This window comes from Typha angustifolia, chromosome 15 (genome assembly GCF_048772165.1).
Source record: "Typha angustifolia cultivar Huaian chromosome 15, ASM4877216v1, whole genome shotgun sequence".
Classification (NCBI taxonomy): Eukaryota; Viridiplantae; Streptophyta; class Magnoliopsida; order Poales; family Typhaceae; genus Typha; species Typha angustifolia.
In genome coordinates this window covers 18,084,484-18,099,162 of record NC_133253.1, presented here as the reverse complement: position 1 = coordinate 18,099,162, position 14,679 = coordinate 18,084,484, and the positions used below count along the sequence as shown (strand labels likewise).

Sequence of the window (14,679 nt, the reverse complement as noted above, 5' to 3'; positions counted from 1 at the left end):
ATCTTGAACAAGTTTGTTTGGCAGGAATTTCCGGTTTCAAACTCATGTCCTTTCCTTTCCGGAAACAATTAGAGAGCATTGCCTGCTTGGGTTTGGATTTTCCAAGAGGATTGGCTTTCTCTTCTCTCTTCTGCCTAGCCAAGAGAGAGTCTTCTCTCCCATAGTTTTTCTTCCCCGTCGAATTGAGGTTTTTCTCCCCCGCCTCTGACGGTGTCTCTACTCTCCCCTCCGCTTAGCCAAGTGCTAGGTGGAGGGAGAATGGTTCTCTCCCCCTAGTGGGTTCATTGCTCTCCTCTTTTCTTCCTTCTCCCATCTCATTTTTCCTCTCTTGCTTACCCTCTTTTTTCGCCCCCATTATCACCAACCTCACATCTCCTCTCTCATTCACGCTATTGTTGTCCTCCTCAGTACGACTCCCTCCTTAGCCATCCACATTGATGTTGTCGGAGTTGAGTACCATGAATTTCGCCTTGAACCTCCCCTCAGACTTTCGTCTTGCCATGGACTCGGTTGAGAGTTGTGGGATCTCGTCAGTCCATGTCTCCCCCCACTTGCAATAGTCACTGCCTCACTTCTAGCTTTGCTGCCTCCTAAAACTATAGTGGTATGCCCTAGTTGGTTTTCTTTTTCTCTAAGAATGATTGCCTGCGTGGTTGTACTATGGTTTTATTAGGCAGATCGGTTGCCTTTGTTTATTTTCTTTTCTTCTTTATTTGTTCTACGTTCTATCTCTGGATTCTCAAGATTTCTCAAATGGGGTCTTTCAATTATTTGTTAATTCACTAGACTCTGTCACTGACGAGCTTGAACTTCCATCTGAGTTTGTTCATTGATAGAATGCTCAGCCTTTCAAGACTTACTGTTCTTTCCATAGTGCTGCCAACTGGCCAAGCAAGAGGTTTACTCCTAGAGTGTATGTTTTATCTCCTCAATTTTTTATACCCGAGTGTTTTAACTTGTGTAATACAATAAAATATAGGGCTTGTTCATAGGGCTCTTGCCCTATTTTCTCTTCCTCAATAATATGATCCGTCTACAAATTTATTATTTAAAAAAAAAAACTCATCTCCTGTCTTATTTTGCTTTTAACAATTGAACTCGACATCGGGCATAATACCCACATGAAGTAGTAATCCTACAAGGTCACCGGTGGGCTTGATGCATTTTCCAGTTTAGAGAGCTATATTAGCATCCTCAAAGAAGTTGTCTGGCTGTCAAAATATATGGCAAGACCTGCACGGCTGATTCTTAAACAGAAGCGGTCGTGCAAACAATCAAGCATTTCCTACTAACACAAAATTGACGGGTCCTGTCCAGTTTTTGACTGATCGGACAGCTCTAATCATATGCTTGTTCTCAATGGTTATATCTTAACAAAAGATGCAGCTTATTCATCCAAAAAAGAAACAACAGAAGATGCAGCTCCTTAACAAGTGTTCATTGATCTGATATGAAGGACAAACAGTTTAGTATTCCTGCTCAACAGAGTGCTGTATTACATTCCAAAAGCAAAAATTCAGAACCATAGAAGCACTAATAGCATGTCACGGACATACATAAACAATGGGATACAATTTCCCACCGTCAGCAATTTTCACACCAAAAGTAAAAATATAGGCATACATCTAATTGCAACATTTTGCATGCTACAGAAGCTTAACTACGAATCATCTGATTACTGGAAACAAGCACTCTGACCCTAGATTGTTTTCAACATAGACAAACTTAATGAAGAGTGACGCCGACATTACACATCTTTTTTTATTTTTTTATATACAGCAAACTCTTATCCTCCAAGTAGTAGATGTTTAGGCACCATCATCATCTTCAAGATTGTTCACACGTTCACATTCATCTATCCATTCGCTATATCTGTCAGAAAAAGAAGTTCAACTCAGAGACTTTGCTATAAGCATTTATAACAAAGAGCACAACATGCTTCAACTCATCAACTTACATGTCTATAGGCTCAGTCAAGGCTGCAACAAAAGAAAAACAAGAACTAGTTAGAAATTTAGATATTTAAATAAATGCCTTCAAACTGGAACAATAATAATTGCTACACAAAAAACAGATAAACTTCAAACATGTAATAATTTCCAAGCTACTAGGTTGATTCAGTGACTTTCTTACTCCCGCAAGTACTATAAATTCATAACCAATATTCATATACCTAAACATTGACTTCTTAATTGTTACGTAGGATGTCAACCTCTACATGTGGCGAGATTATAACAATGTTTTCAAATCAGTTTTAGCAGCCACCATGCTATGTGGGTTGGCGTCGGCATGAGGCAGCCAACTGCAATTGCAGCCCGCCTAGGCACCAAAAATTGCTAGGCGGGCTAGCATTTTAGACCAGCAGCTACCAAAGCACATTGGAAGCGGGTCAGATGTGGATCGAGTTTAATAACTAACCACCAGCCGACTATATATTTTAAAAAAACAAAACTATTTTGTTGCTCTCTCAATCGCTCCTCTTATGTGGTGGCTAGCGGAGGCAACAAGCGGCGGTGTCGAGCAAAGGCGTCAAGCGGTGGTGAAAAATGACGGCGGCAAGCAGCAACGCTAAGCAAAGGCGGCGAGCTGTGGTGGCGACCAAACAATGATTTTGTTGAAGCCATGAATTGCCTCATCTCCTCATGTTCTTCTTTTTCTCATCCTCTTCTTTCTTTTCTCCTCTTCTTCTTTTTCTTCTTTTCTTTCTCTGACATTGAAAACCACCAACTTTTTTTTCTCTGTGCTTTAACCGGTAGGAAAAAGGCCATGTGCTCTCATGTTAACATTGGGAATCATCAACTACTAATGCATTTTAGACCACCAGCTATTAATATTATTTCAAATCGTGATAATTTACTAAGATGTTAACGAAATATGTATACATACTTGTGAACTATAAATTTGTATTCTATTATTTTTATGGTTGTGAATTGCACTATCAAAATTTTATAATTATTTTTTATTTTTTATATATTAAGATTGCTAGAACGCAAGACGGTGGGATGATCTCCCGCAACCCATGGCCGCCTTTCAATACATTAGATTATATATAAATTCAGAAAATATTACCTTCTTGGTCCCTCTACTTCTAGTTTTTCATCCCTCTCGCACACCCCATGTATTAGAACAAGTTTAATAGGTAAGATGGTCTAGGTACACCCACAGATCCCCTTGTATTAGAACATGGACTAGCTTCAAGTTAACCCTATTTTCTAAGGGAGCACAGATATTTTACCAATATTTAGCAGCATTGTAGATGAATGGGAAAAAAGCCAACCCAAACAGTTGGGACTAAATGCTTTGTTAGTTCTGTTGGGAATAAAAGATGTGTAAGTACAGGTTAATAACAGAATTGCATAGGAACAATTACATCCTATTGGCAAACTTCACTTAATTTTAGGAATTACTGCCATTTTTCCATGTTGCCCAACAAATGATGGTTTAGTAGCCTAATCTTGCCAAGGTCCATGTGTGCGCTTTTGTATTGCTTTAAATTATCTTTCCAGAGTTGAAACAAAAATAGGTACACTAAGGAGTTAAATGAGAACAAGCCCACAAAGTAAAACAGATATAGTGATAATGGATTATAAGAGCACCATGTCATGAAGTTCCTAAAAATATGGATTAGTAATATTCAAATTTTTATCAAATTTTCAACCAACAGATTTGAACATACCAGTAACTGTGGTGCTGAAACCTTCCTGACAGATCCTACATGTAGCCTCACCAATCAGATTCTTCATATCACTATAACAACAAATAAATGAACACTGTCATTCTACATAGCAAACATTAGCAATAAATATCAAAGAGAAAACAGGATAAGGTTGGATGCTTACATGCGACATTCAACACTACTCCCATGGTTGCAAAAAGGGCAACAAAAGACTGTATCAAGCTTGTCCATTCGCTTCTTAGGAGGTGGCTTCGCCCTTGACTTCCTCTTCCCCATGATACACCCTTTTTTTGGTGTTCCTGTATCACTGCTCAAGCTCAGTAAAATTCTACAAATATAGAGTTTACAACGTTATGCAGACACAATTGTTATGCATTGCATGAGGTTTTCAGAATATTCCCAAGCTGAAAACTGGCACTGTGATAAAGTGAAGACAAAAATCTAATTGAGCAAGCAATTTGAAGAGAGCAAAAGACCATCAACATCAAGTGAACTTTTGTTACATCAAGATCCTAAAAAGCTCCAATCAATTGGTCTAGCAATATAAGAACCGCAACCTTAACAATAATAATTTTCTATATTAGATAAGCATCACAATTGCTTTCCCTGCAAGTTAGGTTCATATAAGGCACAAGTCCAAAAGAAGAATAATTCAAGAGAACCAATATAGTTTATCATTCTCTGCCAATTGGCATCAACCTCCAATATGAGTTCCTGACAAAAACAATAATTGCATGATACAGGGAGTTCCCATAAATCAACCGTCTCTCTCATGAGCCCTAACTAACACTGATCACTTCAATCAAGATAGATACAGTAATCCCAAATAAGGCCTCATCTTGTTCTCTCCTCTATAATAAAGCATGAAACCTACGATCTAAACAACCTTACAGAAAACAAACAAGCAATAAATCTACGGCAAACAAGAACCCTAAAATAACAATTTGGAGGAAACTTTCGAAACCCTAGCCGCCTCATATCCTAAATCAATAAAAATCGAGAAGATATCATAAATGCCAAAGAAGCAATTAATACGAAAAGAAACTGATTGCAAAACTCCGAAGCCCAAAGTTGTCCAAATCAACAAGAAAGTTTCACGCAATTCTCTCAAACCAAAAAAAAAAGGGGGAGAAAAAAGCGCACGAAACCCTACCGACATGGGCTAGAAGAAAGCAAAGGACGATCTTGAGGAGAGAGAGAAAGAGAGAGAGAGCGGAAATCGTTACAAAAATTACCTGGAAAGAAGCAAGAATCCGCAACGGCGAGGAGAGCGCGAGGAGATCGAGCGAACGATCGAAGAATGAAGAATAATGGTGAGTCTTGGCCGACTTATATAGGATAATAGGAACCCAGAGGCAGAACCGAAGATCCGACCCGTCTTGTGGATATATATATACTCCCCTTATATTTGGCGTAATATTATTTTGTATCATTTAACCATCTTCTACGGTTCAACTTATGACAAAAATAAATTAAAACATCATTAAATTATATATATAATCATTAAATTATAGTCATTATGTTTATTAGAATATAATCTATTCAAGGAGAAAGGTTTTTGTTTAAAAAATAGATGGTCAACTATTTTGAAAGTCTCTCATCAGCATTGTAATCAATTCGGATAGATAACTTAACAATTTCACATTAGTTATAAGTGGAGGGCGATTAAATTTCATATGCAATAGAGGATAGGAAGGGGAGAGAAGTTAAAAGGAAGAGATTTCAAAATGTCACCCTCATTAATGATCCTCCTTGGAGAAAAAGACTTATAAACTAATTTATTTAGGTTATAAACAGATTTGTAGGGGTGAAAATTGAGTTTCTTCTGTTATAAATTAAATGGGTTATTTGGGTGACAAACATGTTGTTTAGGTTACAATCAGATTGTTATGTTATAAACATATTGGTAGGTTAGATAATAAATAGTTGAATTGGTTTAAATAATAAACATGAACACAACCTAATCATTAATCGGACCAGACGAGTTAATTCGTTTACGAGATGAACCCAATTAGGCTAGAACTAAATATGTTTAAAAGTCAAGTTATAATGTTGGGTTATAGAGTCGTTTAATTTTTATCACCCCTAATGTTTAAGATCAAATTAGTTGTTAAATTAAACGTAGATGAACCTATATATCATCTGTAAGATCTTGTTTGCTCAAATTCAACTCGCGATATACTATTTTTTATAATTAATTTTTAATCTCAGTGACTCTCGAGATTGATTCTTCTGTCTTACTAATTCTCGAGATGAATCTCCCAGTATACAAAGAAGATGGAATTTCAAGAAAACAGTTAAGCACCTTCTATTGCAAACTCTCCTAAAGTTGTGATCTTAATTTTTGTTTTCAAAATTTTAAAGTGAAGATAAGAATGATACAACAGAGATACATTAAAGTTAGGTCTGACATTCACTGGTACGTTCGAACTCACTTTGAATTACTATAGCATGAAAAATAGTCTGTTTCACCTCAGACGCTGTTAAACGGTTAGAACTATCTTCTGACGTCCGGCTCTAAATATCATAGGAGTTCAAACTACTGTCGGCAGAGTTAGAATAATAACATAAAAATCCAACCTTCCCCTTTGAGCTTCTTTATAGAAACCTCATCAAACCTGTGCTAAAGTTTATATATGAAATGTAAACACATCAACCTATAAATTCAATTTTAGAACACATTGAGGATTACATAATCAAATACCAAAAAAAGGTTACACTTTTTAACAAAGATTAATTAAAAAAAATGCCCCCAAAACCCGTAAAATATACTATTTTAATACCATTTGTAAGGTGAAGTCCAATCTGTGACAAGTACGTGCAAAGGTCGTACGCGCACACGAGAGAGATAAGTTGATTCAAAGGGAGTAATGAATTAGATCATCTTTTGACGTACGTTTTCATTAATGAGTATCTAACGATTGCAATCCGGTGTGAAAAATATATAAGAAGATTAAGTACTTAAGAAGGGCGTAGCCACATTAATAACAACTACTAAAGCCTGCATTAATTTCACACTATTACACATCTAACAACATACCCATTCATAAAAACCAGAAGCCATGCCATTTACGAAGCATACATCTACAAATCTAGTCTCCTTCCTCAGATCTACTACTTTGTGCCAAAGGCACTGACTGCATAAAGATCCATTTGGGTATATAATCCCCATGGCCTTGATGTTAACTACTTACTTATATATTAGAATTATTCCTCGCAAAGCTCTTCAGAAATGAGCCACTCTTGGTGATCTCACGCAGTGGCTTGTTGGTGAAACGGATGAGGTTGTAAGCCCAAGCTCCGGCCACCGTCCCACATATCGGCCCGACGATGTAGACCCATATCGCGTCGTACCGGTCAGCCACGATCGCCGGGCCGAGGCTTCTCGCCGGGTTCATCGATGCTCCTGATATAGGCCTGACCCCCAAAAAGTTAACATACATTATAACAGTTTTCTGCATGCTGAAATAGTGTATAAAACACTAAGTGGTACTCATAAAGAATTAAGAGTTGTAAGAATACCCTGCTATGAGTACGTTGAGTAGGATCGTAGCTCCCACGGCAAGCCCAGCCAGTTCTCCAATCTGGACAAGTTAATATTTCTACTCAATTGTACAAGAAATGATTGAAATTTTACTGCTGCAAGCTAGTTTAAGTTACTGCATGGATGGATATAGAAGTCACGTACTGCTCTGTTATCAGTTGCCACGCCGGAGATAACAAACATGAGGTAGAAGGAGATGATGAACTCGAGAACCAACGACTGCACGTCGGAGCCGGTCGGGATCGTCCCCGGGAAGTGCTCGTGCCTCCCGCCGAACATCAACCGCAGCGTGCCGCTCGCGAGGGTCGATCCTAGCACTTGGGCTATAATATAAGACGGCACCTGCGTACATTATGTAAAATAGTCAAATCTCGCAAACGTAAGAGTTTTTCCACACAAAAAAATAAAGAAAAAAGAAAATTAATTAATTCTTTTAGACCTGTTTCCATGGAAACCTTCCACAAGTGGCAAAAGCAATGGTGACGGCGGGGTTGAAGTGGCCGCCGGAGATGTGGCCGACGGAGTAGACCATCACCATGACGACGAGCCCCCAGACGATGCATACGCCGGGGAAGGTGATGGTGCCCTTGCTTAGATTAATCGTCACCGACGCGCAACCGGCAAATATCACGAAGTAAGTCCCGAAGATTTCAGCAATGATCTGATCGATCGATCATGGGAGTAAATTGTTAAATAACCAGTAAGAGAGCATGGAGATCTATAGAAACAAATCAAGTAAAACATCTTCTTAGTGGATGACAAATTGCACAGGGGAAGAACTCTCACCTTCTGCAGGAACTGAACAGAGAAGACAAGCCCACAAGCTTTACTGTTAGAATTCTCATAACCATCTTGCCCTCGTCTTCCCTCCTCCACATCCCTCTCCTGCACTCCATTAGCTCCAGAGTTCTCTTCTTTCCCAGTGGTACCCATCTCCAACCCCTCTCAAGCACAGAGAGAACTCCCTCAGCTGGGTATCTATTTATGGCCACCAGAAAAAGGAGGAGGAGTAGGCGAAGAAAGACCCAGCTGAACTTATTGCTATCTCTCAACTTGTGGGCATTCCTTTTCACCTGTGGTTATCTTCTCTGAATTGACCAGTGTAAAATTTTCTTTCTTCTTGATTAATAAATGGTAGTCATGGGCAGGAGGGGAGATGAAGAAGTGGGATTTTTATTTGGATACGGTTGAAAGGCGTAGAGAAGAGGAAAACAATAGAAGAAGTGGGGAGGCGGAATGCATTAAAAGCTGCTACAACAACCCACCAACACTAGATTCTTTTCTTCTTTCTTTTTTTTTAAAAAAAGGAACAATGACCATTAAAGTAAATTGGGTTGGATATTAACGGCGAATTTATTACTGAGACTTATTCGAACATATCCAAATGTTAAATTATATATCTTATCCTTCCAAGTTGCATTTAATTTGTCCTCATTTTGGTATAATTATTACACTAACATAGTCTGAACTATTACATATTTTCATATACAATTCCTTAAAGAATAATAGGATCACATATTACTTTTTAATTAAAAAAAAAATCTAATGGGTAGCTAATGAAACGAGTATTTTAGATGTTTTTGATAGTTAAGAAGTTCAATACGTTCAGGAAAAAAAAATGAGAGGTGTATACAAATAAGTTGACATGAGTAATGTGATGTGCAAGAAATGAGATTAGATTAAGTAGAAAGTTAATCAAAACTTAATTCAGACGTATAACTAACACAAATGTTTGGATTTAGTTTTTTGGGTTATTCACGGTAAACTCTACGTTAGCTCATAAGCTGGAAATAATAATTACTTGCTGTTATATTAGATACACTATTCTTTTCTTTTCTTCTTAAGAAAAGAAACAGTTTTCTTGTGTAACCTTTCATGCAATGGATTCTATCTATTTCACATGCGTCATGCTAGTTCTACCAACAATAAGCTTCTTTATTATGTCCATCCTTTGTTTTGTTTCCACTTGTCAGAGAGGGTGATTCATGTTCCCTTCTACTACCTTTTCCTTGAGGAAAGAGAGGTAATTCTTTCGTGCCTTAGTATATTTTGCTGAACTGATTGTTCTCATTTAATATACAAGTTCGTTGAACCAATCAAAGCTTAATTGCAATTCTCCTTAATTTCTTTTGATTTTTGCTGCAAATAGTAGTGTTTAATATCATTCACTAGATTGACGAATCATAAATAGTGTGAGAAGTTGGTAGTTGGTTGATTACAATTAACCGGTGAAAGTTTGATCCTAAAACATGGGAAGCTCATATGATTCCGTAATGGTGAAATGGTTTCATTCCAACCTAATGAGGTTTACTTTCTAACCACCCTATTGTATATGTAAACTAAACTTATAATAGTATTAGATTGATATGTTGTGTATAATGATATCATGATGATGGTAATGCATATTATATATCCACATATTTGTGCAAATCAGAAGCTCATAATCTAGGTACGCTGGACAACTAAGAATCATTAGTGTGGCAATTGGGTTAGGTTAATCAAGTTCGAGTCAGGTTATAATATTGCAAATAAAGACACCACCGATTTATTAACCGGGTTAAACACGTAAATACAAAGAGAATTTTTTTAGTAAATTAGTTATACAGTTCATAAATAAGTAATCAAATTATTAAAATTTATATAAGTTATTGGAATTATAAATTGATTAATCGTGTTATAAACTGGGGTTAGCACTTAGGGTCATAAATGAGTTGAGATAATAAGTACGAGTACGACCTATTTATTAATCAAGTTAGATGAGTTGACTCGTTTATAACTGGAGCTCGATTAAACTAAATTCAAACTTGTTTAAAAGCCATGCTGCTGTGTCTAATTATTTAGGTCGAGCCAATTTGTCACTCCTAGTAACCAGGACCCTGTGCATCAACAATGAGACATACAGTGAGGATTAAGCATTCTAGGTTATCTTTTGATTAATATTAACTCATAGGTTTTACGTGAGTTAAACCACATGGTCATCAAAGACTCCCAATCACAGAGCCTTACTCACGTAGTATTACTATTCAAACTAATTGGCGTAGTATACCCGGTCGTCTTCTCTACATTACTGCACTTTTAGTTTCCACAGTCGCCGCCGAAGAATCTTTCCTCAAAAGTCTTCATATCCACCACATTAATCGCCGTCTTTTACCGGCGACCGACAACCCCCTCTCCCCCTCTCACTTTAATGGGACCCCCTCTCTCCCTCCCACATTAATGGGGAGAGTGAAGCGTGGGAAATTTTTCTTCAAAAGAATCCAAAAGCTTAGCACACTCATAACCACCCACTTCTTCTTTACATTAATCTCTTCACACAAATCCCTTCTTTCTTTCTTTCTTTCTATTTTCTTTCTTCTTTTCTCTTTTGACTGTTACTATACACCACGATCACAGTTGAATCCATCACCAGTGGCCAGTGGGGATGCATAACTGTACTTTTGCGTGTCCACACTCTGCAGTCTTGATTTCTACGTGTTAGATTATTAGACATATATAGAAGAAGCGAAAGTGAAATATATCCAAGCTTGGCTTGGGTTATAATTTTTCTTCCATAAGATTATGAACTCAGACACTAATTATAGACTAATCAAAGATGTTAACTAGTTCTCTCTAATATAAATGTTTAGCAATTGGGCTAACCCCTCTTGAAAACTAGACCATAATGCTTTCATAAAATCTTTACTAAATATCAAACTCAAATGTCTATGGGTAGGGCCAAGGAACTGTCAAAGTTTTCTTGTTACTATCCTTGTTGGTTCTCTAGTGACTCTTTTATAGTTAGTCAAAAACTGTTAATGAGTCAAGTTCTTGTGCCCCACTAGTCGCTCTCTTTGATAATCTAGAAGTACTTCTAGATAGATATATGTGTCTATCTGTACTAGAATCTGTTTCACTAGCTGGGCCAATAACACTTTGGCAAGCCTAGCCATTCTTAGTCATGTTTGAAAAGAATGGGTTGAAGCACCTTCATGCCTTTGTAACATTGAGTTTGAATTAATTTCATTAGTATATGAAAATCTACTTGGATTATGACTTTAGGTTAGATTGTAGCAAAACTTTCGACAAGTTTGTAATCGCATTATACGATTTGGTTAAGAAATAGGTGGGGAAATTATTTAATTGATATTAAAAGTTTTGATATTGAATAGGGTGTGTAGGTCACATAGTGTGTTACACACTACTTTATTTATCTTAGGATATGATATTAAGTAAAAATGACCATGGCAATATAAAAAATTAAAGCTCTACTTTGTGGAGATTTTGACCAATCTATTATTTATGATAAAAAAAATCAATCACTTTGCTATAGTTTCAAACTATTTATTAAAGTACTAATATTATTGTTATGTGAGATCTACGCAAGCAAAATAAATTAAAAAAATTATTTCATAGAATTTATATATTCGTATATTTAAGAATAGTTAATTTTTGTGAAATATTTTATTATCCTAAAAAGTTGTATTAAATTAATAAAAGTTGCTGGCAAAGTGAATGACTTTATAAACCACATTTTCTAAGAGTAATTTATATAAGAAATCATACGACTACTTTTAAGAGGAACAATAATAAAAATTTTAAAAATTATATTTTATCTCCTTGTAGTTTGGCCTAATTGTACAAACTCTTATTTTTTTTTCGCTTAAGTACTTAATTTTTTTGTCGTTTGAACTAAAGTGCAACTCAATACTTATTTCTATTATATTTGACGATACCAACTATTAACTAATTTCTCACCCTAGCTATATATATATATATCTATAAAAAAAATTAGACCTCCTGGCAAAATGAAAATACAATTCATTTGTGACTTAATATGTAAGAACACAATTATCAATTCACTAGAGTTTAAATGCCTCAATTGAAAGTACAATAAGTTCTATGCAACTAAGCCAAACCACTAGAAAGTAAAGTGTAAATTTTCCCCAAAACTATTAACTCCAACATCAGATTGAGAAGCCACGATGGAATCCCCTCCATTCAAACTACCACTACAACATTTTTATTATTAACTTTAAAAGATATTCAATGTATTCACCAATTTTGTAGTATATGCATTTATTACAGCGCTCGCATATATTTCCTTTCTTGTAAAAGAATCTCCTTGTCCATAAATTTGAGTCGAACCCGACCCGCATATTCTCTCACCTATGAGCCATGGTCGAGTCCGAACCTTCAAATAAAATTTGACCCTAACTCAACCCGAAGGGTTACTAGATTTCACAAGGGCTTAAAGTTGGCCGAATAATTTTTACCCGAATTCGATCCGCCTAGCTCATGGCCACCCATGCTTTGTGAAGAAGATACTTGTATTAATTGAACAAAGAATTCTGACCCATTTCATACTTCAATGTCAAGAACCCCCTTTAGTGGCCAGAGTAGAGGTATTAACCACAAAATCTAGATGCCAAGCTCTTATTCAGCTTCACAGTAAGAGCATTTGGGAGTTTACACAGGAATTACAGAACGTGAGAATGACTATCCATTTAGAAAGCTTTGGTTCCATACTAATAGGGACAAAATATACTCTAATCATTTTATGGTTAGATCAAATTCTTAAGAGTAACTTTTATTTATATCACTTAACTATGTTTTAATCTTCATAAAACCCTAAATTTTTCCGCCAAAACTGTTAGTAAAAAAATGAGAAAAAATGAGGAAAAAAAATTAGGGTCCAAGAAGCACAAGCCAAATAATTTTCACAAAATTTTTAATAAGTTGCTCTTAAAAAAAAAAAAAAAGGCACTTTGGTCTTTTTATATTAAAATTAGCTTATGTTAAATAATACATATAAAAAGTTAAGTAACCAAAGCTCCGCTCTAAATTTAGTTCTGAATATATATATATATATATAGATATAGGTAGTATTTTTCAGCTGCCGTAGTCGTGCACGTCATCATCTTATGGTACATCATGATGCAGGAGCACCTCATGCTTAACAAGTCGCCAGCTCATCCTACACAGCTCGAGATCTAATGACCGTTGCGCTCAGCTCTGTAAATTCAAACTTTTGAACGCTCCATGACCGTTGAGCAACCCCCAAACAAAACCATCTATCCCCTCCGCCCATTTCCTCCCTTTCTAACAGAGGGAAACAAACCCATCTCCTCCCTTATAATCTCTCAAACACGCACGCACGCTCTACCTAAAAAAATCCCAACTTTTTTATTAAAAAAAAAAGGAAATTCGAGAATGGTGTCCAAAACGCCCACAAAATCCCCGAGAACTCCCCCAAGGAACAAGCCCAAGCCCCTCTTCCACCACCGCCGTAAGAGATCTTCGTCCCCACTGAAGGCCCTCGTCGCTGCCCCGTCCGCCGTCGCCGCTTCGATCGACCGCTCCCTCCGCTCCTGCCGCCGTCGGCTCATCAAAATCTTCGCCCGTCTTGCCGTCTTCGGTACCCCGAAACGCCACAAGCAGGGCTTCCGCCGCCTCCAGTCCCCGACCAAACGAGACTCCGCGCCGCCGCCGCCACCACATCCCCTTCCACCTTCTTGGCCCAAGAAAAAGACCATCTTTTTGGATCTCGACGAGACTCTCGTCCACTCCAAGACCGATCCACCTCCCGAAAAATACGACTTTGTCGTGCATCCGATGATCGACGGCCACGTCATCACATTCTACGTGCTCAAGCGCCCCGGCGTCGACGAATTCCTTAGAAAGGCGGCCGCGGCTTTCGAGGTCGTAGTGTTCACCGCGGGGCTTAAGGAATACGCGTCGCTAGTGCTCGACCGGCTCGACCCGGCCGGGGAAGTCATCTGCCACCGGCTGTACCGGGACTCGTGCAAGGAGATGGAGGGGAGGTTTATTAAGGATCTGTCGATCACCGGCAGGGGATTGGACATGGCGGTGATCGTCGACGACAATCCGAATGCTTACATGCTTCAGCCGGAGAACGCGATCCAAGTGACGCCTTTCGTCAACGACCTCGGAGATCAGGAGCTAAGGAAGGTGATCAGGTTCTTGGAAGTGGCTGCTCTGTTCGAGGATACCAGGGAAGCTATCAAGTACTTTCTCTCGGACTGCGTCGAGGAGAGATGAAGGTGTTTGAATTGGGAATTTTTCTGTTTGTTTCTTTAGAAATTATAACTGGATTGATTTGGGACCGAGGTCGAACAGGTAATGTGCGAGGGGAAGGTGAGATTTTGCTTTGATAATGGAGGAGATTGTTAAGAGTGAAGACCTTCAGGATCTTCCTGAATGCAAATTATACGTTCCAAGTGTATTGGCAATCAGAGATTATGGGCCAAATCTATTATAGATTTGATTGAGATTTAAACTATAACGTGGCATCCAGATTTAAACTATAACCATGAATTCTGAAGATAGTATGAATCCCCTACAGTGATTGTGTAATCTTGAACCAAGGAGGCAACTCATTTACTCATAGCAGATGAATGTTAGAACCTGTGCTTGTGTCAAGAGCTCCAAGAAATTTATTAACCTTAGATGGGAGTGTGAT

The 14,679-nt window shown here is 37.7% G+C and overlaps 3 protein-coding genes across 4 annotated transcripts; 1 reads left to right on the top strand and 2 right to left on the bottom strand.

Annotated features, from left to right (window-relative positions):
• Positions 1–1,417: 1,417 nt before the first annotated feature.
• Positions 1,418–5,031, bottom strand: LOC140779652 (transcription elongation factor 1 homolog). Of its 2 annotated transcripts, none has more exons than XM_073124836.1 (5): positions 4,912–5,031; positions 3,840–3,975; positions 3,677–3,747; positions 1,958–1,979; positions 1,418–1,872 (listed from the first exon to the last, which is right to left on the bottom strand). In XM_073124836.1, the coding sequence occupies exons 2-5, from the start codon at positions 3,950–3,952 to the stop codon at positions 1,809–1,811; spliced, it is 270 nt and encodes an 89-aa protein (XP_072980937.1). In that variant the 5' UTR covers positions 3,953–3,975; positions 4,912–5,031; the 3' UTR covers positions 1,418–1,808. The 2 variants fall into 2 exon arrangements, with proteins under 2 accessions (XP_072980937.1, XP_072980938.1); XM_073124837.1 differs by having other exon boundaries at positions 3,840–3,983; positions 4,912–5,021.
• Positions 5,032–6,657: 1,626 nt separating this feature from the next.
• On the bottom strand, positions 6,658–8,230 carry LOC140778267 (aquaporin NIP1-1-like). Its single transcript, XM_073122905.1, has 5 exons — positions 8,007–8,230; positions 7,660–7,881; positions 7,365–7,562; positions 7,199–7,260; positions 6,658–7,093 (listed from the first exon to the last, which is right to left on the bottom strand). The coding sequence occupies exons 1-5, from the start codon at positions 8,151–8,153 to the stop codon at positions 6,871–6,873; spliced, it is 852 nt and encodes a 283-aa protein (XP_072979006.1). The 5' UTR covers positions 8,154–8,230; the 3' UTR covers positions 6,658–6,870.
• Positions 8,231–13,235: 5,005 nt separating this feature from the next.
• LOC140779953 (uncharacterized) lies at positions 13,236–14,657 on the top strand. Its single transcript, XM_073125304.1, has one exon. It carries the CDS (start codon positions 13,239–13,241, stop codon positions 14,256–14,258), a length of 1,020 nt encoding a protein of 339 aa, XP_072981405.1. The 5' UTR covers positions 13,236–13,238; the 3' UTR covers positions 14,259–14,657.
• Positions 14,658–14,679: the final 22 nt, after the last annotated feature.

Coding starts and splice junctions, on each gene's coding strand:
- LOC140779652 (XM_073124836.1), bottom strand. CDS start 3,952: ATGGGGAAGAGGAAGTCAAGGGCGAAGCCACCTCCTAAGAAGCGAATG. Junction 1,980..3,676: donor TTTCAGCACCACAGTTACTG/GTATGTTCAAAT, acceptor CTTTTGTTGCAG/CCTTGACTGAGCCTATAGAC. Junction 1,873..1,957: donor TTGACTGAGCCTATAGACAT/GTAAGTTGATGA, acceptor TTTTTCTGACAG/ATATAGCGAATGGATAGATG.
- LOC140778267 (XM_073122905.1), bottom strand. CDS start 8,153: ATGGGTACCACTGGGAAAGAAGAGAACTCTGGAGCTAATGGAGTGCAG. Junction 7,882..8,006: donor CTGTTCAGTTCCTGCAGAAG/GTGAGAGTTCTT, acceptor TCGATCGATCAG/ATCATTGCTGAAATCTTCGG. Junction 7,563..7,659: donor GAAGGTTTCCATGGAAACAG/GTCTAAAAGAAT, acceptor TAATGTACGCAG/GTGCCGTCTTATATTATAGC.
- LOC140779953 (XM_073125304.1), top strand. CDS start 13,239: ATGACCGTTGAGCAACCCCCAAACAAAACCATCTATCCCCTCCGCCCA.